At 43.4% G+C, this 25,499-nt stretch overlaps 1 protein-coding gene across 2 annotated transcripts in view; it reads right to left on the bottom strand.

Annotated features, from left to right (window-relative positions):
- The window catches only part of RCAN3 (RCAN family member 3), a 30,497-nt gene extending 5,364 nt beyond the window's left edge, over positions 1-25,133 (bottom strand). Inside the window, exons 1-2 of one of the 2 annotated variants that reach the window (XM_082684697.1) lie at positions 24,861-25,133; positions 16,106-16,354 (exon numbers count right to left, since the gene is read on the bottom strand). In XM_082684697.1, coding sequence (XP_082540823.1) covers positions 16,106-16,300 — 195 coding nt within the window. In that variant the 5' untranslated portion in view covers positions 16,301-16,354; positions 24,861-25,133. Of the gene's footprint in view, positions 1-16,105; positions 16,355-17,840; positions 17,862-24,860 lie in introns of those variants that run through there. The other variant, XM_082684698.1, reaches the window with a different exon arrangement.
- Positions 25,134-25,499: the final 366 nt, after the last annotated feature.

Genomic DNA, 25,499 nt, shown 5'->3' with positions numbered 1-25,499 from the left:
GTGGACACAAAAGGGGTTCGGACAACTGCAGGGAGGTCATGATCTGCCCACATGCACTGAAACTAACTGGCGAGAAACGTAATTCATTCAGAAACAAAAGTATTACTTTTCTCCTTAGAATTGTTTTAGAAATAATGCACTTTTATATGTTTCTGATTTCTTGAGTATTAAAAATGAACACCGTCCTGTTAAAGGGTGAGGCTTGCACATTTGCTTCTGACAAAAGGAAGATCCCAGAAAATCCCAATGGCCACGGACCACTCTCTTTCTCCAGCGGTCTCTTAGTATCCCTTCAGGCAGTACATCTATAGGAATAAGACAGTTAATACTGCCTAAAAATCAATCCCTAGGGCTTTTCCTGTTATAGAAGTTTTCCACCAAATATAGATCAGAAGCTTCCTTCTATGCTGAAATCACCCATGCAATTAGCAGTAAAAAACACTACAAATACCTTACATCTAAAATATGTAAAGACAACATGTAGCCGATAGCTTTCTTGGGAATTCCAGAAAAGTACTTTGCAGCTGGGTAACAAGCCAACTAAAATCATTAGGTGAGAAAAGTAGAAAAGGTTTTATGGGAAGGTTGGTTTCGGGGAGATGAGGGTTGCAGCTAGGTGTGTATTTCTCGACCTTTCTGGAAACACCACTGCCCGATCTTCTCTTCCCCATCCCAAAGCAGCGAAGGCAAGGCTTTTCTTTTTTTTTTTTTAATCAATTTCACTGAGGAATTAATTATGAAAATAATTTTGTTGCACCCCTTTGCCTTGGACATAAGAGCCTGAGGGGCCCACCACGTCTGCACGTTAAGAACAATTTCACTGTTGAGAAGCAGCAATGTTTCAACCCATTCAGCTGTGAAATTATCTCTGGAGTCCTACGGCAAAAGATTTTTCATGTTCTATGTCTGTCTGTAAATCTGAAATAGAAAATTCCGTCCCTCCAGCAGGTTTGTGGATGTCAGAGACAAGGCCTCCATTTCCACCTGGGGAAGGCAAGTGCCTTTGGTTCTCCTCCATATCACTGCTGACTACCAGGAAAGAAAGCTCCCAAACTCCTGGGCGTGGGAGATTTAAAACTCTGATCATTTGAGCACTTGTAATAGTTCTGGGCCCTAAATTCAGAAGTGCCAGAGGGGAGCAGAACACAGAGTAAATGTGAAAACCTTCTTCAACTGTTTGGCCATAGTATTCATGTTGCTTTCAACACTGTTCCAGATCAGAAAGAGGCATGAAACTGAATTAAAATTCAAGGAAATATGGAAGACTAACTGATTGCTATTGACATCTAGGTTTTAGTGGTTCATATGTTTATAGATGCATACTCTGCCTTATTGGAACACAAGTTCTTAGAGGGCTCTTTTTTCCCCCAATCTATGATATCCCCTATTTACCATGTAGAAGAAAAGTAGTCAAACCAACGATCAATCGTTTTTGATGGTAACAAACTACAAACTGGGACTAGGGTGGGGTCAGAGATATTCTTAATGGGAGTGTCGACTATAGAGGCAGAGACTGTCAAAACTCACTAAGTTGCACACTTAAGACCTGTACATTTACTGCAGCCAAGTATCACCAAATGAAAAAAAAGAATACGAAGAAAAAGAGTGACACGAGGAGGGGCATGGGAGGAGGTGGCTGCTGGAGTGACCTGTGGCCAGCCGTGGAGGTGGCCCCTGGACCATCACCACTGTTGGACGCAGCCTGTCGGGGCCAGAGCCTTGCCCACCAGGGTCAGTCCCCCAACCTGGCTGGGAGCACAGCAAGCCTACTCTTTTCATCTTCACTTGGGACAACACATCCTTAGTCATCAGTAATCATCCTGGCTCTAGGAACTTCTTTTTTCTTCCATGGCCAGTTGAAAAAGATGCAGAAGTGTGACTGTGCCTTTCCAGAAGAGGTGTGCCCAACGTAGAGCCCATGTTCGGGCAGGCTGGTGGCCAATCACCAGCCTCAAAACACGTAGAAAATAGGGTGCCCCTTTAGGAGAATGAGATCCACAACCACTATCACACCTAACTGTGACTTTTTTTTTTTCCTAAAGATTTTATTTATTTATTTGACAGAGATCACAAGTCAGCAGAGAGGCAGGCAGAGAGAGGGGAGGAAGCAGGCTCCCTGGTAAGCAGAGAGCCCGATGTGGGGCTTGATCCCAGGACCCAGGGATCATGAGCTGAGCCGAAGGCAGAGGCTTTAACCTGCTGAGCCACCCAAGTGCCCCCTAATTGTGACTTTAACAGTGAAGCTGACTGGGTGGCAGGCAGGGCCCCTCTGTCCAATGAGATCCCAGATCTTGACAGTCCCCAGGCAGCAGCGATGGCTTTTTCTCTTTAGCCTGAAGGTCGGCTGTTTATTGAAGAGCAGAGAAGACAGAGGAGCAGACTGCAAGGCCTCCTGGAGGAAAGGGCAGATGGAACAAGCCTGTGGCGTGGGCAGACAAAAAGAGAAAAGCAGAGTATTCTGCCGCTGCTCAGCATGTCCTCTCCTGCCCCACTGAGCACTGTGCTGCTGGGGATCTAGAAGCGGCAGTCTGGTTATAGGCGGCCATTACCTAATCCAAGGACTCAAGATGGCCCATGCAACATTTCAGGTCTGTAAGCTCGTCCAGGTGCTGGAGCTCAAACATTGTTTGGATCCAAGACACCAGAGATGAGAAAAAAAATCACACAAGTGGGTTCTTTCCAGAAGACCGTGTGAATTTCCCTAGGCACAAGTGAAACAGGGTTGGTCATCCAAACTGCTGTACGAAGTACCTAGGCTTCAGGGGTCAAGGTCAGGATCATAGGATTCATGCACAAGGAAACCCATGACTGCTCACCAGGAAGTCCAGTCGAATCTTCACTTCCTTCTTCCTGGTCTCCTCGCTGAGGAAATTACAGAGATTAGGGAAGTCCAGCCTCAAGCTTCTTTGGGTGTCAGGAGGAAGGGGGGGGCAGCCTACAGGTGCTCTACTGGCTCGTCACCACGGTGGTCTCTTTCCTATGACTTTGGTGATGGAGAACTGGCTTTGGTGAGCATACCAAACCCTTCTCTACATCTGAGAGGAGGACATAAGTAGACACCACCCATTCCTGAGCAACAGAAGCTCTCTGCTCACTGGCCTTTATCATGGGTAAACTATTCCTTTCTCCATCCAGTTAATAGAAACCGGTCCCGGTCCCGTCTTCAAACACGAGACCACAAAAGCAAGACTGCAGGAGGAATCCACAACCTGGACAGAAAACTTCAGGAAGCTCTGATGGCTTCTACCAACGATTTATGTTCTCAAGGAGCAGAGCTCTCTAGCCAGACTGTCTGGATTTGACTCCACGCTGTTACGTAGCTGTGTGACCTTAGGCAGGTCACTTACCTTTGCTGTGCCTAGTTTCCTTACCTGTTCCTTGAGGACAGTAAAAGTACCCACTTCACTGGGTTATTGTGGAGGACAGAGTGAACACTCATGGCTCTTAGAACGACAACAGTGAGTACTGTTACTGCTGCTAACAGAAATAGGGCAGGGCTTTGCCAAAAGTCTTCTTGCTATTCTGTCGTCGCAAAAAATAGCTGCTCTTCTGTACGGTGTCGATTCCCCGAGAAGGAGGTGAATGCATGACAGCAACATGGCAGCAACACGGCATCAGCGGATGGTACTGGCACGTACTCTGGAGGTCACCACTGGGAAGCTGGAGTTTGCCCTTCCTGATAGTCCTTTAGTGATTCAGACACAGCAACTCTGCTGGAGCAGCCCCCTGGGGACACGCTCTCCCAGGAGAATTGGCTGTGCTGGAGGACAGAGTGCACCAGTGATTAGTGTCCATCCTTGGGGGATCTTCTGAACCTCACCTGTGACCATGACCCTTCGAAGCAGAGACGGCTGCTTCTCTGTTAGGACACTGAGGAACTTGGGTTCCTCTGCTATGATCTTCGGACTTGAGTTGAGAGTGAGAAAAGCAAGAATTTTTTCTTTTTTGGTAGTTGTAGCAGAATTCTTCATATTAAAAAATACATAGTTTTCACTTCCTTGGCTTTTAATCTTTATAAATTTTATCTTTGTTTTGTTTGCTATTTTCTTAAAATTAACTGTTTGGAGATGGTCTTGAAAATGCCTTGCTATGCACGTATTCACAGTGCTAAGCTAGCACAGGGGAATGAAAAACCATCTAAAACAAATGGAGGGGTGCCTGGGTGGCCCAGTGGGTTAAGCCTCTGCCTTCGGCTCAGGTCGTGATCTCAGAGTCCTGGGATCGAGCCCCACATTCAGGTTCTCTGCTCAGAAGGGAGCCTGCTTCCCCGCTCTCTCTCTCTCTGCCTGCCTTCCTGGCTACTTGTGATCTCTGTCAAATAAATAAACAAAATCTTAAAAAAAAAATTAAACAAATGGAAAAGGCTGCTATGAAGTTATTGAAGTACAGAAGGAAAATGTGAAGCAGAAAGACAAGATTCTCTTTAATTGAGGCCAGTTATGCACAAATATCAAGAATGTTCCATCCTTGGGCTTGCCCATGTGACCTCCATCTAGACTCTTCCTTGCTGTTCATCACACTCCCTCATTCAATAAGGCTATTCCGACCCTAGGTGCTGAGGCTACAGCAAGGACCACATACTGACTGTGATTTGTCCAGGGTACAAGTTTGTTTTCTGGTGGTGTTTTCTTCATGGACATTAGAGGGGGAAGGTCATTTTGAAAGCTAGAGACCCATCTTTCCAAAGACATGTAAACTTGAAAGAATGTCACAAATGGCCATGAGAAGGAACTTATGTGTGTTACTTGTTCTTTAAAATAGAAAAAGGTTGCGGGGGAGGGGGGGCGCCTGGGTGGCTCAATTGGTTAAGTGACTGCCTTAGGCTCAGGTCATGATCCTGGAGTTCTGGGATCAAGTCACACATCGGGGTCCCTGCTCAGGAGTCTGCTTCTCCCGCTGACCTCTCCCCTCTCATGCTCTCTCTCTCTTTCTCTCTCTCAAATAAATAAATAAATAAATAAAATCATTTAAAAAAAAAAAGGAAAAAAAGAAAAAGGTAGGGGTGCCTGGGTGGCTCAGATGGTTAAGCGTCTGTCTGCCTTCACTTGGGTCATGATCCTGGGATCCTGGGATCGAGTCCCGTGCCCTGCTCAGTGGGGAGCCTGCTTCTCCCTCTCTCTCATGAATAAATAAATAAAATCTTAAAAAAAAATAAATAAGAAAAAGGTAGCCTTCTTCTTGCTGAACATTTCGTCTAGAAGCTTTTAAGCAAAGCCAAGTAAAGTAGGTGCGCCCATGCTGATGGGGAGCAGGGAGCTACAGGGTCAGAGGGTGTCTGAGTCCCAGCAGGGTGAAGAAAGTGGCCAACTGGGAGGCAGGCCTGGCCTGGGGTGCCGGAACCCAACAGGGTCAGGTCAGTGTGTCCATGAGGGGCAGCCCGGCACGGGAGCTCAGGGGGCTGAGGAGGGTGCCCGGGCGGGAAGACGGCCCAGAGCAGGGAAAGAGGGAAGGCATCTCAGCAAAGGGGCAGGCTGACAGGGTGTCGAAGCCCAAGTGAAGGGAGAAGGGTGAGGAGGGAAGTCTGTGCTGGGAGGCCATCCAGCATGGGGTCCTGGCACCCCAGGGGGGTCAGCATGGTCTGGGTGGGAGGTGGCCCAGCACAGCATCCTTGATCCCACGCAGGGTGAGCTCGGTGCTCTGGGACTGTGAGAACCTGGGTGGGGTGCAGAGGACTCTCACGTGGGGGGGTCTGGGCGCAGGGCGTTGGAGCACAGGTCAGGTAAGGAGGGCATCCCCATGGGAAAGAGGGTGGACTGTGGCAGTAACATACAGACCAGTGACTACATAAGTAAATAATAAGACAACAGAAGCTAGTTTTCTCTCCGTCAAATAGGACTTACAAAGCTGAAATGGGAGAAAACTAGAAATGAATTCTTTAGTGCTGGCCTGGACTTGGCAAGTATAACCAGAAACACACAGATGCACGTATCTAGATATTTCCTGGCTCTGTCTGCCGAGATGCCCAGGGACAGTGGTAGCTGACTTGCACGCACATCCTGGTTTCTGGAACTCTGAAAGGAGGCAGGGCTCCTCGGAAAAGTGGCTGGATCTAGGGCTGGGCAGACAAGGTACAGAATCATTCTGGAATATCTTGTTGTGTTGCAGAGTTTAAAGGTGTACTCAGGAATGATGTGCACGTGTCAGAGACACAGAAGCCATCTTGAAGGAGCCACCACTGGCTGAGCCAAGGACAAATCAAAGTCATGACAGTTAACAGGTTACAACCAAGGAACAAGATCAGAGACCATGAGCTGTACGGATATAAATAAATGAATATGTTAAAACTCTGATGGGGGAAACAGGACATTTACAAACACCTCCCACAAAATAATTACTAATTACAAGGAGAATGAGAATAACTTGACAGTGGTCATGCCTGGTAGACACCACCTTAGTCAAGGGCTCCAAGTGAATTTTGTTGGGAGTGGGTCCAAGGTTACCACCTGACAGGACGCAGTGACAAGAGCATCACTTCTGTGACATTCCTGCCAAAGGCGCACAACATCAATCTAATCCTGAGGAAACATCCCACAAGCCCAAACTGAGAGATATGCAATAAAATAACCAGCCTATAACCTTTGCGTGTGAACCCCAAGACAGACTCGGGGAGACCAGACATCCTCCCAGACTGAAAGCGTCTGACAGCTAAATGCAATGCTTCCAAAGGAGCTGGATTTTTTGATATAAAGGCCATTATTGAGACAACTGGCAAATCTTGAATGGGGGCCTGGGGATGAGAAGGGCGTAATACACCAGTGTTAATTTCCTGAGTTTTGTGTTTTCTGCTAGGCGAAGGTCCTTGTTTGCAGGAAACACATATTGTAGTATTGGGGTAATGGCCATCATTGTTGGCAACTTAACCTCAAAATGGTTCAGGAAAAAAAAAAAGAGTTCTTTGTGCTCCCAAACCAGTAAAGATATCTTGGTATGTACCCCCAATATATTTTAGTTACCTAAACACACACACACACACACATACATACATACATAAATATGTTACAGACATGTTGTGGTACCCTTATATCATCTATAAAACTCATAAAAATAGAATGTATATCAGATTAGGAAATAAAAGAAATAAAAGGACATCGTCATTAAAATTAGTTTATGAAGCTTCCACATAAGCCTTGGGGAGTACTGGTATCGTGGCCCCGCAGATGATGCTCCCAGGCTCATTCAGCACATACTTAAATAAGCAGCAAGTCTTAAAAGCCAGGCTCTGGACCAGGCAGTGTGGCAGTGACACACGTGCCCATTTGGAGCTCGCTCACTCCCAAACTCTCCACCCCCCCCCCCATGGGAGCCCTGCTTTGGACAGATTAGGAACGTCCACACTGGGATAATCCAGCTGTTTCTTAGAACCCGAGAGCCTTGAGTCCTGCCTTGACTTGGGGAATGGCAGATCTTTCCCAACTGAAATAAGATTATTGGGGAAAAAAAAAATCTTTGATGTAGGACAGATGCCATCGTATGCACTGATAAAGGTAAACTAGAAGGCATTTTGACTATCTGTACACATTAGAGAAAAGTTATTTGAATGATGGTAGGATAAATTTCAATTAAGTTATAGGAAGCCAAGGATGACTCACTATTACACCGGTTCTTTCTCATCATTCAGGTTTCGGCTCAAATGCCACTTGTTCAGACAGGTCTGCCCTGACCACTCTTGTTAAAAATGACCACCCAGCAAGCCACTCCCTATCCCTCTATTTTATTTTCTTTGTGGTACATGTTATATTGGAACGTCTTACTCACTTGTTTGCGTGTCAATTTTTCTCTCCCTATGCTCCACGGGGGTTGGCACCTTTTCTCGATCACCGTGGTCTCCCTAGAACCTGTAAATGACCGTGGCTGGCACAGTGTTCAACAATACTGCTTATGTGCATCGAGCCAGACTGCAGAACCTACAAGCCCATGTCTAAGACCATGACAGCAAAGCTCCTTTTAAGTTGGTGATATCTTAATACCGCTGGTCATTAGGATACCGAATTACCTAATGAACTGATTCCAAGTCCTTTTTAACTCGGTTTTGAGACAATATATTCACAATGGAAACCATAAATATAACTGAAGGTAACTGGAGATACCTTTTTCATTTCAGAAGATCCTAAGGTATCTGAAAATCCCTAAATGTTAAAATACACTGTGGTGTGTGGTCTGAGGACCCAGCGCAAGTCCATGAATTTGCTACTAGTCCATGATAAGGCTCAGCAGAGAAATTGAGAAAAAGTGTCTAAAACCATTCTGGCAAGCTTACATTCCTGTGACATTAGTGCATTTTACAAAAACCAGTCTGCGATAGTTTGGAGGAAAAAACTGGTCCTCCACTGAGCAGTGAGTCTGAGAAGAAGTCATTTATAGTTTACCCAGAAATTCATTAAAAAGTAACAAAAATGTGAACGACCAGACTGGCAAAAATCTTAAATTCTGAGAACAGAATGTATGGGAGATGCTGTGGTACACTGGAAACTCTTCTAAGAGGGGCTGGTAGGAATGCAAACAGGTACAAGCAACTTTAGACACCGCTGGACAGTATTTGCTAGCACTGAAGAAACGCAACCTTACAAGCCAGAAGCATCTGTCCTGTTATAACCCCTAAGGACCCCCCTCTACACCCCCACCTACAGAGGACATACACAGAACATTTAGCATCACAGCACCTGTCAAAAATAACCTAAATGTCCAACGTAAGAAGCTGTAAACAAATTATGGTAATTTTATAGAATGGGACACTGTATAGTAAGCGAGACAATACGTATTTCAACATGGATTATTCTTACAGATAAAATGTTGAGGGGAAAAAAAAGAATTCATACCATATGCCACTTATATACAGTTTAAAATAATGTAAAATGTGATGTATTTCACTAGTGTTTTAGTTTTTAGCATTCAGTTCCTGAATGTATCTTCTTAGACTTATACTTCCATATTTCATGGTGCTACTGTAACTGGTAACGTTTTTTAAATTTCAGTTTCCAAATGTTTACTGCTAGCATATAGACGGTACACCTGATTCTGTGTATTGACCCCATATCCTACAATCTTTCTGAACTCACTAGTTCTGACAGTCGCTATGTCGATTCCTTTCCAAATGGACAATCATGACAATTGAAAATAGAAAATTTTAAAAGTAAAGTTGACCCTGGAACAACAGTTTGAAGTGTCGGTCCATTTATATATGGATTTTTTTTAATATAGTATAGTCCTGTACATGTGATTTTAGTAACAATTTTCTTGTGATTTCAATAACATACTTTCTTGTGATTTTAATAACATTTTTTCTAGCTCACTTTAAGAATCCAGTACATAGTATGTATAACATATAAAGTATATGTTAATCGATTATGTTATTGGGAAGGCTTCTAGTCAACAGCAGGCAATTAGTTGTGAAATTCTGGGGGAAATTCCAAGTTTTTAACTCCATGGAGGGTAAGTGCTCTTAACCCCAGTATTGTTCAAGGATCAATCATAGTATATGCACACATAGTTAAGCGGAAGCAGAAGAAAGACCAATATTTGATCACTGGACCTACAAATATGGCAATTTCATATGGTTAGACTTAATTAAAAAGTTGAAATTACACGGGAAATCATAAGCACTGCGTTCAGGGTAATGGTTATCTGTAGGAGGAGACACAAGGGGTTCAAATTACATTAGTAACATTTTATTAGTTAAATTGGGTGGCCACATGGGTTTTCTTTACGTTAGTCTTTATCCTTCTCACATGACCTAAAAATTGACCTTCGTTTAGGAGCTTGGGATGGTGCCTTCACACAAGATAAGTAACCAAACTTGGAAGTTATTTGCCTGTGTCTTACCTGGACTCCTTGGGTGAGCAGAGGCCAAGGCAAGGTCGCACACAAGGGAGCCTGTTTGGGGAACTGACTGCATGGGACAGAGAGGGAACAGTGAAACAGGGAAGGACGGAAAGCCGGTCCTCCTCCTGTCTGTCTGGGTTTTGTTATCAAGCGGTCACTTCTGTGGCCAGCCGGGGTGTGATCTGGCTGGAAGCCCTAAGAAGGCGGTAAGAAGACCCTCAGAGCTGGCTTCAGGCTCAGAAGAAGGGGGGCTTATTCACTGGCTCTAGTCTCCCACTGGTCAAGGGTCGCCCTGTGGGATGCTGACTCCCTCACATTTTCCCTTCTGCAGAGGCGTCAGGAACAGCCCAGCCACCCCACAACGGCAGCAGAGAAACACCGGGATGACATGCAAGGTTATGATATAGTGGAGGCTGGTGGCTGAGGTTATACCTGTGCACAGCTGGCTGCTTGAGCAACATTTGGAGTGAGGAGGTGGGCCAAGAGGACGTGCACTGGGGCAACAGAGGGGCCCAATACATACAAATCACAAGCACACACGCACATGTGTGTGTGTAATATGTATGTGTGTGTATATGCGCATGATATACGTATGTATATATAAAAGCATATTACGAAGAATGTTAAGCTCAAGAAAAAAGGGTTCTTTTTTTAAACATCTTTTTACATACTTTTATTGTGGTAAAATATACGCAACACAGCATATACCATTTTAACCATTTTTAAGTGTACAATTCAGTGGCATTAAACATCATCACACTGTTGTGAAACACCACACCCATCTTCAGAACTCTGTCGTCATCCCCAACTGAACCTCTGTGCCCACCAAACCATAACTCCCCATTCCCCACCCCCTCCGGCCCTGGCAACCACCTTTCTACTTTGCATCTCTCTGAGCCGGGCTACCCTCTCTTACAGATGAAGAGTCATACAATACTTGTCCCCTTGTGTCTCTTATTTCACTTTGTATGTCTTTCAAGGGTCATACATGTTATCACATGTATCAGAACATCATTCACTTTTAAAGCTGAATAACATTCCACTGGATCTCTACACCGCCTTTTATGCATTTATGCATCGATGGACCCATGGGTTCTTTCTGCCTCTTGGCGTTGCAAAGGAGGCTGCTATAAACACCGGCGCATGAATACCTCCTCGAGTCTCTGCTTTTTATTTTTAAAGATTTTATTTATTCATTTGACAGAGAGAGAGAGAGAGATCACAAGTAGGCAGAGAGGTAGACAGAGAGAGAGGAGGAAGCAGGCTCCCTGCTGAGCAGAGAGCCCAATGCGGGGCTCAATCCCAGGATCCTGAGATCATGACCTGAGCCCAAGGTAGAGGCTTAACCCACTGGGCCACCCAGGCGCCCGAGTCCCTGCTTTTTAAACATATCCAGAAGCAGCGTCCTGGACCTTATGGTAATTGTATGCTTAAAATTCTTTGAGGAACTGCCCCGGTTTTTGACAGCAGCTGCACCATTTTGCATTCTTACCAACAACGCACAACGGTTCCAATTTCTCCACATCCTTGTCAACACCTGCTCTGTTTTTAGGATAGCAGCCATCCTAATGGGTGTGAGGTGGCATCTCACTGTGATTTTGATTTGAACTGCCCTAATGGTTAGTGATGGTGAGCATCTTTTCATGTGCTTATTGGCCATTGGTGCATCTTCTCTGGGGAAATATCTAAGTTCTTTGCCCATTTTTCAACTGGGTTGTTTGGTTTTTGTTGTGGAGTTTTGGGATTTCTTTATACATTCTGGATATTAATCCTTTACCAGATAATATGACTTGAAAATACTGTTGGCCATTCTGTGGGACTGCCTTTCCTGCCTTTCACTGAAGGTGTCCTCTGATGTCCACATTTTAAATTCTGATAAAATCCAACTTTTTTTTTCTATTGTTGCCTGTGCTTTGGGTGTCATATCCAAAAAATCATTGCCAAATCCAATGTCAAGAAGCTTTTCCTCTGTTATCTTCTAAGAGTTCTATGGTTTTAACTTCTGAGAGGTTTATGGTTTTTAACTGTGACATTTAGGTTCTTGATCTATTCTGAATTAAATTTTGCATAAAATAAGATAAGGGTCCAACTTCATTCTTTTGCATGTGGATCTCCATTTCCCCCTGAACCTTTTGTTGAAAAGACTGTCCTTTCCACATTGAATGGTCTTGGCACCCTTGTTGAAAATTATTTGACTATAAGTGCCAGGGTTCATTCAGGGCTCTCTATTCTATTGCATTGGTCAATATGTTCATCTTTATGCCAGAAAAACAATGGCTTTTAAAAAAATTTATTGAAATATAATTGACATGTATGTACCCATATCGTTTTGATTACTGTCGCCCCGTAATAAGGGACATATCTTAACATAATAAAGGCCATATATGATAAGCCCACAGCTAACATCACATTTAATGATGAAAAGGTGAAAGCCTTTCCTCAAAGATGAGGAACAAGACAAAAATGCCCACACTCACTACTTCTATTCCACACAGTAGTGGAAGTCCTAGCCAGAGCATTAGGTGAGAAAAAGAAATAAAATGCATCCAAATTGGAAAAGAAGTAAAACTGTCACCATTTGCAGATGACATGATATACACAGAAAACCCCGAAGACTTAAAAAAAAAAACACAACCTGTTAAAACTAATAAATTCAGTGAAGTTGAAGGATATTGAAAACCCAAAGGTATGTCATATTTCTTATATTTATAACAAACTACCAGAAAGAGAAATTAAGAAAACAATCCCATTTATACTTGCATCAAAAAGTGTAAAATATGTAGGAATAAATTTAACCAAACAGGTAAAAAAAGATTTGTATATTGAAAACTACAAGACAGAAATGAAAGAAACTGAAGAATTTATAAATAAATGGAAAGATATTCATGCTCATGGACTGGAAGAATCATTATTCTTAAAATGTCCATACTACCCAAAGCAATCTATAAATGCAATGAAATCACTATTGAAATTCCAATGGCATTTTTCGGAGAAATAGAATATAGAATCCTAAAAATCATACAATCATAAAAATTCCTGAATAGCCAAAGCCATCTTGAGAAAGAACAAAGCTGGAGGATCACACTCCCTGCTTTCAAATGATATTACAAAGCTATAATAATTAAAGCATTATGGTACTGGTATAAAATCAGACACACAGATCAATGAAACAGAATTAGAGTGTGGGGAAAGAAACCCACCACATATACACAGTCAATTAATTTTCAACAAAGGAGCCAAAAGCATACGATGGGAAAAGAGCAGTCTTGTAAGTAAATGGTGCTGGGAAAATTGGACAGCTACACACAGAGAATGAACTCCAACCATTATCTTAGACCACATACAAAAATTCATCCAAGAATGGATTAAAGCCTTGGTGTAAGACTTTAAACTATAAGAAATCCTGGAAGAAAAAAAAACAGGTGATAAACTCTATGTCACAGGTCTTGGCAATGATTTTTTTTTTAATCTGACACCAAAACCAAAAGGAACAAAACAAAAATAAGCAGGACTACATCAAACTGAAACACTTCTGCACAGCAGAGAAAACTGACAAAATGAAAAGGTGACCTAGTTGCAAGTCATGTATCTGGTTAAGGAGCTAACACCCAAAATATATAAAGAAACTCATAAACTGAATAGAAAAAACCCACACAATCTGATTTGGAAAATGGGCAGGAGATCTGAATAGCCATTTTTTTCCAAAGAAGACAAACAAATGCCCAACAGGTATGCAAAAAGATGCTCAACATCACTAATCATCAGGGAAATGCAGATAAAACCAGAGGATATCACTCTCACACCTGATAGTGTCAGAAAGAGAGGAGATAAGTGTTGGCGAGGATGTGGAGAGAAGGGAACCCTTGTGCACTACTGGTGGGAATGTAAATTGGTGTAGACACTGTGCAAAATGGTATGGAGGCGCCTCAAAAAATTAAAATGATCCAGCAATTCCACTTCCGGGTATTTATCCCAAGAAACCAGAAACACGAACTTGAAAAGGTATCTGCACCCCCATGTTTACTGCAGTATTATATACAATAGCAAAGACATGGAAACAGCCTCAGTGTCCATTGACGATGAATGGATAAAGAAAATGTGGTGTGTGTGTGTGCTTGTACACACACACACACACACACGCACACAGAGGCACACAAGGGAGTGTTATTCAGCTGTTAAAAAAAAAGAAATCTTGCCCTTTAGGACAACATGTATGGACCCCGAGGGCATTTTGTTAAGTGAAATAAGTCAGACAGAAAAAGGCAACTACCATGTGATCTCTTTAAGGTGGGGGATTCAAAAAACAAAACAAACAAAATGAACTCATAGGTACAGAGAAGAGACTGGTGGTTGCCAGAGGAATGAGAAAATGGGGTGGCAAAAGTGGCCAAAAGGGAGAAACTTCCAGTTATAAACTAATATTCTGCAGCTGCAGATATTACCAGTAAGGCTTTTATACAAAATTTACCATGACTAAGAACCGTATCTAAAAGGAAGTCCACTGACTGAACTGCTCCTAGAATTTCTAATGATACGACTTCCCATTTAATTTAGGTTAGATATAATCCTAAATGGTTTTTCAAATGAAAATAAATCAACAAGAACTCACCACTTTGGCAAGTTAAAAAAAAAAAAAAAACTTCCTAGTTTACACTTAAAAAAAGAAAAAAAAAAAAGAAGTTGGAACGGATATGATTGTGAGGTTTTTTGAATGAATCCTTAGGATTATAATTTTAAGATAAAGCTAGTAATATGTGTGGGTCTTTGATGGATCACAAATAAACAACAAGGTTTATGTAAATATTATACAAAAATGCAGAGCTCTTAAAACTTTTGAGAAAACTAGGAAGGGTGATTTCAAACAGTCTGCATCATGGCTGAGCTTGAGAAAGAAACGAAAACAAAGCTGAAAGGTACAAAACTGGCGGTGGCTCCTCGCTCTACCCCGCCCTTCTTAACCGGGGCCCCTCCCTTCGGGCTCTCCTTCCACCTCTGCTGCCCTGGTCTTCACACGTTGTCCACAGACATTCCTAAAACGTACTTCTGATCACCCCTTTGCTCAGAAGACTATTTCCCGAAGAAGGGCAAGCCCCTTGAACGTTGCAGGACGTCCCACGCTCACCTTTCCAGCTGGATTTAACTTCACCTTGGCTGCGTCTCACCTGTGCACCTGCCACAAGAGCTCCTCCCTGAAGTGTTCATACTTCCTGGAGTCAGCTCGTGGGCTCGTTCTGTTCCCTCTGGCCAGAATTCCCCCTCCCTTCCCTGCTAACCTCCTCCCTGGCTCGCTCCGCTCTTCTCCAATGCCATCTCCTTGGAAGATCTTCCCTCCAGCTGGCTGTCCTCCTGTCCTCTGACACCTCAAGGTACTCAGTGCCTCGAAAGCCACTAGTGTTCCATCTATCTCCTGAGCAGGGCTGTACACGGTCCGAGGCAGAAGCTGTTTCTATTCCTACTCTATCTCTGGAAGCAAGTGGCACAGTGCCTTGCGCACTTGAGTGCGTAGTGAGTCAAACCATATGAAGTTCTCTCCAAGAAAGTCACTGGAAGGAAAATTCTCTGGGTGCACAGACAGTAAGTTAAAGGGCTCATATGTTGAGAAAAAAATGTCAGCATATGCAAAATTTCTCCCAATGACAAGAATATTTACTTTGGTACGACTGAGACCTATAGGCTTTTGTGAGGTCATGATGGAAAAAAAAAGCCACACACAAAACCTCTCTTTCCCGGTAAATAATGAATGAACTAAAGGAGAGTAGCCTTTAAAAAATAAACTCAGTCATTTTTCCCCAAACTGTACAAAGTAATATAAGAAATGCTAACAATTCTGTTACAATGAATTTATAAATAATCCTAATTATGTAATCAGCCTCAGAAAAAAGCTTAAAATACTTCTGGCTTGTATGAATTTACTCCCAAGTAATAGGAAGCCAGAATAAAAATCACTAGCTTTTCCTTAATCACAGGCTCAAAAAATGAATAAATGAATTGAGTGAATGAATCAGGACTTCATAAGACCTGGTTCAGAGTTCACTATAAACCAGTGCTTCTCAAAGTAGTTGTGGGAGAAGGACTAATTTTGAAATATTTCCTATGTCTTGCAGACCAGGGCGCTCATAAAATACAATTAAAAATGCTGCAGCCATGTCTAAGGGTTGATGCGTGCTTTTCGTACATGTCACGGGCCAGGAACGAACTCGGCAAATGCACAGCAGCGATCTGCTCTTTCCCTGAGGCCCCACTGAACCCACTACCATATGCAGGGGAAGGCAGGAAGCGTGCCTACCTTCTGCTGTTGCACCTCAAACACTGCTTCGTGGACGCTGCAAGCAAAAAGTGAGGTAGGCAGATCACTGAAATCCATCATCTCTTCCAAATCATCTTCATTTTCACCAAAAACCATCTCTTCTTCCTCTTCTTGGTCACTGCTACAGAGATCTGACTGGCTATCATTCCAAGATTTCATAGTGTCCCCCAGCATTATCCCCTAACAGCAGGTCTTCGTTTTTAAAGTCCTAAGGTGTCTATAAGGCATCTGGTGTTAAAAAAAAAAAAAAAAAAGCATAAAGATAAGATTGGGAAGGCCAAATACTGTTTCAGTCAATTCTTAAGACAGCAATTCATCAACAGAAGCAATCTTGTTCAGCAAAGATAAACCAGAGTTTTAAATCAATTCATTACAGTCCTCACAAATTCTACATGTTCTACTCTGTTTATGTTCTACTTTGCTTAGCATATTTTATCTTGCATATTTCACTGGCAATGACATATGACCAAAAAAAGGCAAAAAGTTTTCTAGTGGAATTGGGGGGAAAAAAAGAGGGGGCGGGGGCAATACAAAATGAGTGAATCTGTACACTGGTTTACAAGCAGTAGGAAGGAAAATGTGAACCAGAACTGTCTTCACATATTTGTTTTGGGTTTTTGGTCTACAACACTGAAACTGGCAGCGTTTAAAAACCCACACGATTCATTCACCATCTGCACCGTGAAATCTGTCTGCAATGACATGACTTCACCTTTCTTAACCAGTCTGTTCTTTTTGACTGTACTTCCGAAGAATTAAGTTCAACAGAACCAGAAGTTCTATATAAAGTAGGTCTTTGTTAATATTAGAAATGTTTAGGATGCCTGGGTGGCTCAGTCGGTTAAGGGTCTGACACTTAATTTCGGCTCAGGTCATGATCTCAGTGAGATCATGGTGAGATAGAGCTCTGCCTCAGGCTCCGTGCTGGGTGTGGAGCCTGCTGAAGATTCTCTCTCTTCCTCTCCCTCTGCCCCTCTGAAATAAATAAATTAAACAACAAAAAAGAAATATTTTAAAAAGGCAAAATCTGACACAGACAATAATCAAAGAGATGTCCTTTTTCTGAGTATTTAAAAATGAATAATTTTAACTCCAAGGCACTGAGCTGATAGTGTCCCTTTGTTAAATAATGGAACAGAGTCTGTCTTCTATGGACCTTCTGTGCACGTCTGTCTCTTCTGATGAACTCCAAGCACAGTGGCTTGAGCATAACATATTTCTTTTCTTTTTTTTTAAATTTAATTTTTTTTTAAGATTTTGTTTATTTGACACAGAGATCACAAGTAGGCAGAGCAACAGGCACAGAGAGAGGGGAGAAGCAGGCTCCCTGCTGAGCAGAGAGCCCGATGCGGGGCTCGATCCCAGCACCCTGAGATCATAACCTGAGCGAAGGCAGAGGCTTAATTAACCCACTAAGCCACCCAGGTGCCCCCATAACATATTTCAATATGCCAAAATGGAATTTAAGAAATACCAATCAGGCACAGAAAAATTAAGTAGTCATGATTACTAGTAGTTTACTAGTAGTTTAGTACTACTTCATTTGTGATCTCCCATGTTATTTCAAAGAAGAAAATGCTGTAAATATATTGCTTATACAGAGTACATGACAGATGTTAATGATAGGCTAAAAACAGCAGAGTTTTTTTTTAATCTTTTCATTATTCTGCTACGCCCATCAGGAAAGACTAATCCCCAAAAGTAAAATCCTTACTCATTTATTAAAATGAGGGGGGCTCAGTTGGCTAAGCATCAGCCTTCGGCTCAGGTCATGTTCCCAGGGTCCTGGGATCAAGCTCTGCATCAGGCTCCTTGCTCAGTGGGAAGCCTGCTTCTCCCTCTCCCACTCCCCCTGCTTGTGTTCCCTCTCTGGCTGTCACTCTGGGTCAAATAAATAAATAAAAATCTTTTTAAAAAAAAGAGAGAGAAAATAAAAAAATTAAATATTTTCTGAATGCCCATTGTATGACAGGTATTATTAGGGATATTAGATGAGTAAGAAATAGTTCTTATCCTCAAGGAGCTCCCACCAAAGCAGAATTTCTTCTCCTCCACAATGCTAACTGCTCCTAACTGGTCCACGAATTAGCTCTTATATTTTCAATTTCTCCTTCTCCATCTGTTCCTTTTCCTCAGCGAAAACACCTATTTAAGATTTCTCACCCTCACCCACCCAATCTTAAAAAGAAAATAAAAAGCAACACCTTTCCTTGTGGATTCTACCTGCCCCTCCATCTACCTCTCCACCTGCCTCTCCTTCACCTTTCCTACCAATTCCCCTTCTGCTGGTTGTTGCTCAACCATGGTCACCGGCAAATTGGGTGCCACCGGGCTTCTACCACTGTCGTCGGGCTGACCCTGCCCTCACAGGCCTGCGTCTGCAGCACCAGGCCCTGCTGCCCACCCACTCACCCTGCAACCTGGCGGGGCCTCTGCCTTCCTGGCGCTCCCTCCTCCCCCGCTCTTTGTCGATGGCTCCTGGGTCTCCACCTACCCTCTTGACTTGGGCTCTTTGAGGTTTCATCCCCTTCCTTCCTCCTCTGATTCTTCTTGGGCGGTTTCACCCACACTCCAGCATTTAACCACTTAACCACCTGGGCTGCTCAGCTGTGTCTCCTGCTTACCCTAAGGTACACACACACACACACCCCGCACGGGGCTGAGGCTGCCTTTCACTCTCCACAGTCAACTGTAAGCTGGGAAGGTTGTCACCAGGGCAAGAGCAGAATCTGGGGCAATGAAGGGGAGGGGAGAGCCTGGAAAAAGTACACAACCCCAAGAGATTCTGGTCTGCTCCTAGCTCTTTCCGGCCTACACATACCGAAAATCACTGGGTATGATTCATGTATTCAGACTCAACCTCCCTCTCCTGAGTTCCAGAACTGTCTTTCCGGCTTTCGATTATACATATCTGCCTGGGTAGCAAACAGGTACTGCCATTATTTTAAACATTATACCTCTAATTAGATGACTGTGCCAGAAATCTCCAATCTGGAAAGGGGCCTGGTGGGCGGGCGGGGGGGGGGGGGGGTAAGGGAGGATGGTATCTCACTGGAGTTTTCACTGTCATCTTTTCTTTGAAACCAAGCTGTCACTTAGCGTTCATAGCTCTCTGAGCACTTTGTTCACTACTCTATTAAATACTTATTCACAACTATTTGTTTACAAATCACTCCCAGCTACCAGACCGGCAGCGACTTTGAATCCTAAGTCCCTGGCACAGTTTCAGGCTCACAGTATATGCTTAGTAAGGACTGCTGAGTGAAAGCAGATAGCACTTTGTTTACCCCGGTGATATGGTAGCACAGATGAAGAAAAAAAAATTTTTTTTTTTTTTAGATTTAAGTTATTTATGTGAGACAGAGAACCCAAGTGAGGGGGAGGAAGGGACCGAGGGAGAAGCAGACTCCCCACTGAGCAGGGAGCCTGATGTAGGTCTCTACCCTAGGACCCTGGGATCATGACCCAAGCTGAAGACAGACACTTAGCCAATTGAGACACCCAGACGCCCCGGAAAATTTAGTTTCCCCATGAATGTTATGGACACACTTAAAAGATGAACAGAATTTCATCAGAAAAATGATGGGGTGCATTCCAGGCAAAGCTAACAGTTCATGGACAAAGACAGGACAGATTGGCATGCACAGAGATCTGATAGAGTTACTCTGTAACTCTACTTTCAAGGAGCTTGGTCCACGCCCCCTTTTTAACTCTGTGTCATGCCACCCCACAAATACGGTGGCCACAGGGTACCGTATTTGTGGGGTGGCATGACATAGAGTTAAAAAGGGGGCGTGGACCAAGCTCCTTGAAAGTAGAGTTACAGAGTCCTGATATAAAAACTGGTCAATGTCAGCATGCCAGTGAAGGCCTTCAGGCAGGAAAATGATATAACCAACCCAGTTTAACTTTTAATACCACTAAAAGTAGACTGTCTTTATATCTTATCTCTTATAGAGGCACTAATATTTTTAATCTCGCCCTACTCTCAATCCATTAAAGAGGTGAAGAAAATACTCTGCCTGGTAATTTGGAGGCTGGAAAGCTGGAGAGCAGTGCATGTCTAGATTTGGAAATATGAAAAAAATCAACCAAATTTTAATAAGATTTTTTTGTTTGTTTGTTTCAAGATCCTTCCTCCAACCCCTAAAAAGGGGTAAAAAAAAAGAAAAAGAAAAAGAAAAAGAAAATCAGAGCACAGGAAACAATCCCTCACATGACTTAAAAAAAAATTCTTAGAATATTACACCTTCATTTCCTGTTTTCTACCTACACTTTGGGGTAACTTTCTTTTGAAAAAATTTCAAAAAGAAAAGTAAGAATACTACAAGGAATTCCTGTACACTCTTTACCCAGAGTTACCGATTAATTAATCTATGCCCATTTTTAAAATCATTCTATTTCTAAACATATACTTTTCCCCCTGAACCACTGAATGTAAGACAAATGTGCTGTCTTTACTCTTAAGTATTTCACTGTGTAAGAACAAGACCATTTTCTTACACAATCCACAGCACTGGTAATACTGTTACCTAAATCAGCATCTATATATAAATTTTGTCAGTTATCCAAATAATGTCTTTATGGTTATTCTCTTCAAATTTTTTGGGTTATTGTTAAATAATCTGTCTTTTGTCCCAAAGATTTCTTTTTTTTTTTTTTTTAAGATTTTATTTGTTTATTTGACAGAGAAATCACAAGCAGGCTCCCCACTGAGCAGAGAGCCCAATGTGGGGCTCCATCCCAGGACCCTGAGCCGAAGGCAGAGGCTTAACCCACTGAGCCACCCAGGTGCCCTGTCCCAAGAGATTTAAATAACCTTTATAGTATTGCTACATTTTTTTCACTTATACATTTAAAAGACTGAATTTTGGGGTGCCTGGATGGCTCAGCTGGTTAAGCATCTGACTCTAGATTCTCTAGATTCGACTGGGAGCATGATCTCAGTGTCAGGAGATTAAGCCCTGCATCAGCTCTGTGTTAGGTATGGAGCCTGCTTAAGAGTCTCTCTCTCTTTCTTTCTCTCTCTCTGCCCCCCCCCCCGTGCTCTCTCCTTCGTTCCCTCTCTAAAAATAAATAAATAAATAAAAATAATAATTTTTAAAAAAGGATGGATTGATAATTTATCATAGTAACTGCAAACAAGTTTGAACAGTCGTTAAGTATATCTCAGGAAGAGTCAGGCTCCATTATTAATTTTCTAGATTCAAACTCTGGCTCCCCCAGTACTCTATATTAGGCAAATTATTTTGCTTCCCTTCCTGTTTCCTCAACTGTAAAACAGAATTATAAAATAATAATCCTTACCCAATCAGGATGTCAGAAAGATTAAATGCTAAGTGCTCAGAACAATGCTTTGCATACAGTTAGTGCTCAACCATTATTTTTACACAGGCACAATGTACGTCAGGGCATTGTTGGGTTGAAAGGATGCCAAGAACCATCAGTGGAACAGATATTAAAACTGTACGTCAGGGCATTGTTGGGTTGAAAGGATGCCAAGAACCATCAGTGGAACAGATATTAAAACAATAAAGTAAGAAAAATACATAACCAAATAATTTAATTCTAAGCAACAAAAAGGCTACAAAAGATAAAATAAATACTTTTCATTTCAAGAAAACTGTTCAGTGGCAAATGGACAATGAAACAGGCTCAGAACAACCCCTGGCAGTAGTAATAGGGCTCCAGGAAGAACACATTTAAAATTTAAAAACAGACAGCCAGCTGGAAAAAAAAAAAAAGGGCCACAGTGCCTTTTTTATGGGCTTCATGGAATTTTGTGTTGTAATTCAGTGCCCACAATATCAGAGATATTATCTTTCAGATGACAGTTCTCTTGCTGAACTTGCTGAAGGCAAACCAGGACACTTTTTTGGATACAGCCTAAGACAACACCATCAACCACTTCATAATTTTCTGATATCATAACTGCAGATAGATTTGAACAGAAAAAGAGAGCTGATCAAAATCAACCAATGGACATGACAATCTTAGCACATCTGTAAAGAAATCATCCTATAAGGTGACTTCCCTGGTAGTAGCTTGGTTTTATTAAGACAAAGGAGAAAGTTACAAAACTACATTGTTTTTATGTTGTTGGTCCTGGAGTTGTTGCAAACTCTATCCCACTCCAACTATTATAAGGTCAAACCTTGGTTTAACAGAAAAGGCTGAACCAATATCCTCCAGTTTCTGTAAGCAAAGGGCTGTGCTAATCAGGGTTTAGCATCATCTCAGGGCAACTGTAGCTGTGGCTGGCTTCTGGCAAATTGTTTCTTCATGGAAATATCAAATAAGTGGAAAACTGGTGACCATCTGCTCTACTACAAGCCTTGTGACACAAGTAATCCATCAAGACAAAACATCAGGCATGTGCATTTGACTTCGTATTTTAAGTTTTGATCAGGAAAAGGTAAGTTCCTCCTCTTCCAGGATTTTTTAAAAATAATTTTTCAAAATAGTACACTTATCAACTTGGTTAGCTTTTAAAATGCCTTAGCTAGATGCACTTTATTATCTTTTGAAGTTTTCAAAATGAGACTGACCAATACTGGAAACAGACAAGTATTCCCTTTCCATCTCTACACATGCCTGAAAAATAACCTTGCAGTAAGTCATTACTGGCTTCTTACTTGTTCTCTCATATATAAAATAAGGACAATACTTATAGATGTTGTTGAACTACTAAATTCTTTTTAAAAACCTCAAAATTAGAATTTGGACTAAATTTCTTTTATCAAAGAAACCCTCAGAATTGGGGGCCCTGAGCTATCATGTAAGTCTCCAACTTCTATTCCCTCCTCATTTACCACTTCTAGGTAGACTTTTACTGCTTTTTAGTAGTTGTGGGAAAAAAATAAAAGAAAAAGGAAAAGAAAACTGATGCAAAACTAAAGTAGGTGAAAATCAGATTTCTGTAATTTTTATGTTTTGATGACCTATGCCCTCTTTTCACAGATAATTTAGAATTGGTCCTGTTATAATCATTGAGCTTCAGTGCTCCACCAGGAATAGTGGTATTTCTTAGTGTGAGAGACAGAACAGAAACAAACAACAGCAAAAGAATCAACTGTGAGATCATATGAAAATAATAGGTTTTAAAGACCTATTAAGGTAGAGATATAAAAAGCTGATGCTATTTTGCTGTATATAATGCATTTTCCCTCACTATAACCTCTACATTCTAGAGGGAGAGGGGAGATCTACTGTCTGACACCCACCTTCTGGGGGCTTTGGGGGAGTCTAAATAACAAATGGTATTGAACTTTAGACCTTCTGTTATTTCACAGGCTTCAGCCTAATGCCTTTCCAAATCACACTGTTGATCACGATGTTTTGCTTAATAAGTCTTTCAACCAACAAATCCTCTGGCACCATACAAAATATGCTTTCATTTGTAACCCCTGACATCCCACATGTTTAAAAGCTGGGTGGCTCAGTGGATTAAGCCGCTGCCTTCGGCTCAGGTCATGATCTCAGGGTCCTGGGATCGAGTCCCGCATCGGGCTCTCTGCTCAGCAGGGAGCCTGCTTCCCTCTCTCTCTCTCTCTGGCTGCCTCTCTGTCTACTTGTGATTTCTGTTAAATAAATAAATCTTAAAAAAAAAAAAGCTTTACAAATGTTACAACTCAATAATGGGAAAAATCTCGTTTTCCCTAAAAGCAATGAAATCTCTTCCCACGCCAGGAAAGAAAAGGTTTGCGGAGGCAGTTAAACGTAAAGCTGATGGCACCGCTAAAGAAGGGGTGCAGTCCTCAAGCCTTTCTTCCTCCATTAGAAATTCCTCAAGACCAACAGAAAGTCCCTGCCAAAAAGTACAAATTTGTGTGAGGCACAAAAATCTATACCCCAAGTCTCCATGTTGTATTTTTTATAATTAAATAAATTGAACCAGAGCTAATGAAATAGTCTCAAATTATTCTGAATCCTAGGCAATTACAGCTACAAATAAGTCAGTTGCTTCTCTTACCAAGGAGCACATCAGAGACTTCCATGAAATGCAGAGAATTCTATGACAAGTGTAAATAATGTGGTGTGCTAGGTAATTTTCAGTTCGGGGGGGGTAGAATATTTCTGGCTTTGAACAACACACTAAAACATCACTTCAAAGAATCCTGGTTTGTCCCGGACACACGGGTCTGACCTGCTCCCTACACCAGATTCGTAATCCCTAAAGGAGATGATCAGATTTTGCACGGAAGCTGGAGTGAGCAGCCTGCAAACAGACCACTGTCCCTCTACCGGTCCAGGCAGCAGATGGAAGCAGACAGACAAGTTCCACGAAGTTAGCGAGTTAGTAAAGCGAAGGCTAGTCGTGCATTATCAAGGGGGCGGAGAGGGGCTTCGAACTCCCAGCCGTCCCTGTTTTACCAACCGCACCTTTCCTGCCTTAAGGGGCAAAATGGGCCTGTGAGCTATTCAGAGGCGAACTGTTGCGAGAAAACCGCCGGTGGACAGGAGAGAACAATTTTCTTGGTTCTGCTTTCCAAGGCACCACCCCAGAGCTGCCGGAGAAGACGCTGGGCACGAGAGGGGCAGGACCCTGGACGCGCAGCATCTCTGGGGTCTGGGGCACCGGAACGCCCACCTCTCTCGGGTATCTGCGGACTGTTTCCCTCTATTTTTCTTCCTTTAACTTTCCGCACCCCGCACCCCCCACGTTCCCCAGTGCTGCCTGCACACGGGGCTGGGAGAAGCCGCGCGCCGGCCCCACCCAGCGAAGGGGACTCACCTGCGCGCTCCAACGCTGCAGGAAGGAGGGAAGGCGGGCAGGGGCGAGGCCCGGGCGGCCCGACGGGCTACCGGGAGCCGGGCCGCCGCGAGGAGCGGGGACCAGGGAGACAGCGGCGGGCGGCAGCCGGGACACAGTCCGCGCGGCTCCGGCCGCCCGCAGCCTCGCCGCCACGCCCTCGACGCTCGCGGGAGCCGCAGCCTCGCCGGGGGCGCGAGCGGCGTCAGGACCCAGCCGGGCTGCCGGCGTCGCGCGCGCGTCCCCGCTCCGCCCCCTCCCCCGGCGGAGCGCGCGCGGCGCAGGCGCCCGAGGTCGGCGGCCGGCAGGGGCGCGCCGGGCCGGGACGCCGGCAGGAAGCGGCCCCGCCCCTCGCGCGCGGCCTTGGGGGCGGGGCGGGGGTCTGACCGCGCGCGCGCGCACTTGGAGGGCACAGCTGGGGTTGCTGATTCCCGGGCCGCGGGGCGCTGGGGCTGCTTTGCTACAGCGGGCCTCTAAGCACCCGACGACAGAGTCTTTGGCGCCCTTTTCGTCTCCCACCGTGGCCAGAAATAGTTTCTCTCCTTCTCCCGTTGGCTCCGTGTCGGACGCAAGAGGAGTTAGTGGGAGTATTAGACTATGTACAGTGTGCCGCGTGCTTGG

This window comes from Mustela nivalis (genome assembly GCF_964662115.1).
Source record: "Mustela nivalis genome assembly, chromosome: 10".
NCBI classification, from domain to species: Eukaryota; Metazoa; Chordata; class Mammalia; order Carnivora; family Mustelidae; genus Mustela; species Mustela nivalis.
The sequence above is the reverse complement of the archived record's forward strand: the minus strand, read 5'-3'. Positions and strand labels throughout refer to the sequence as shown.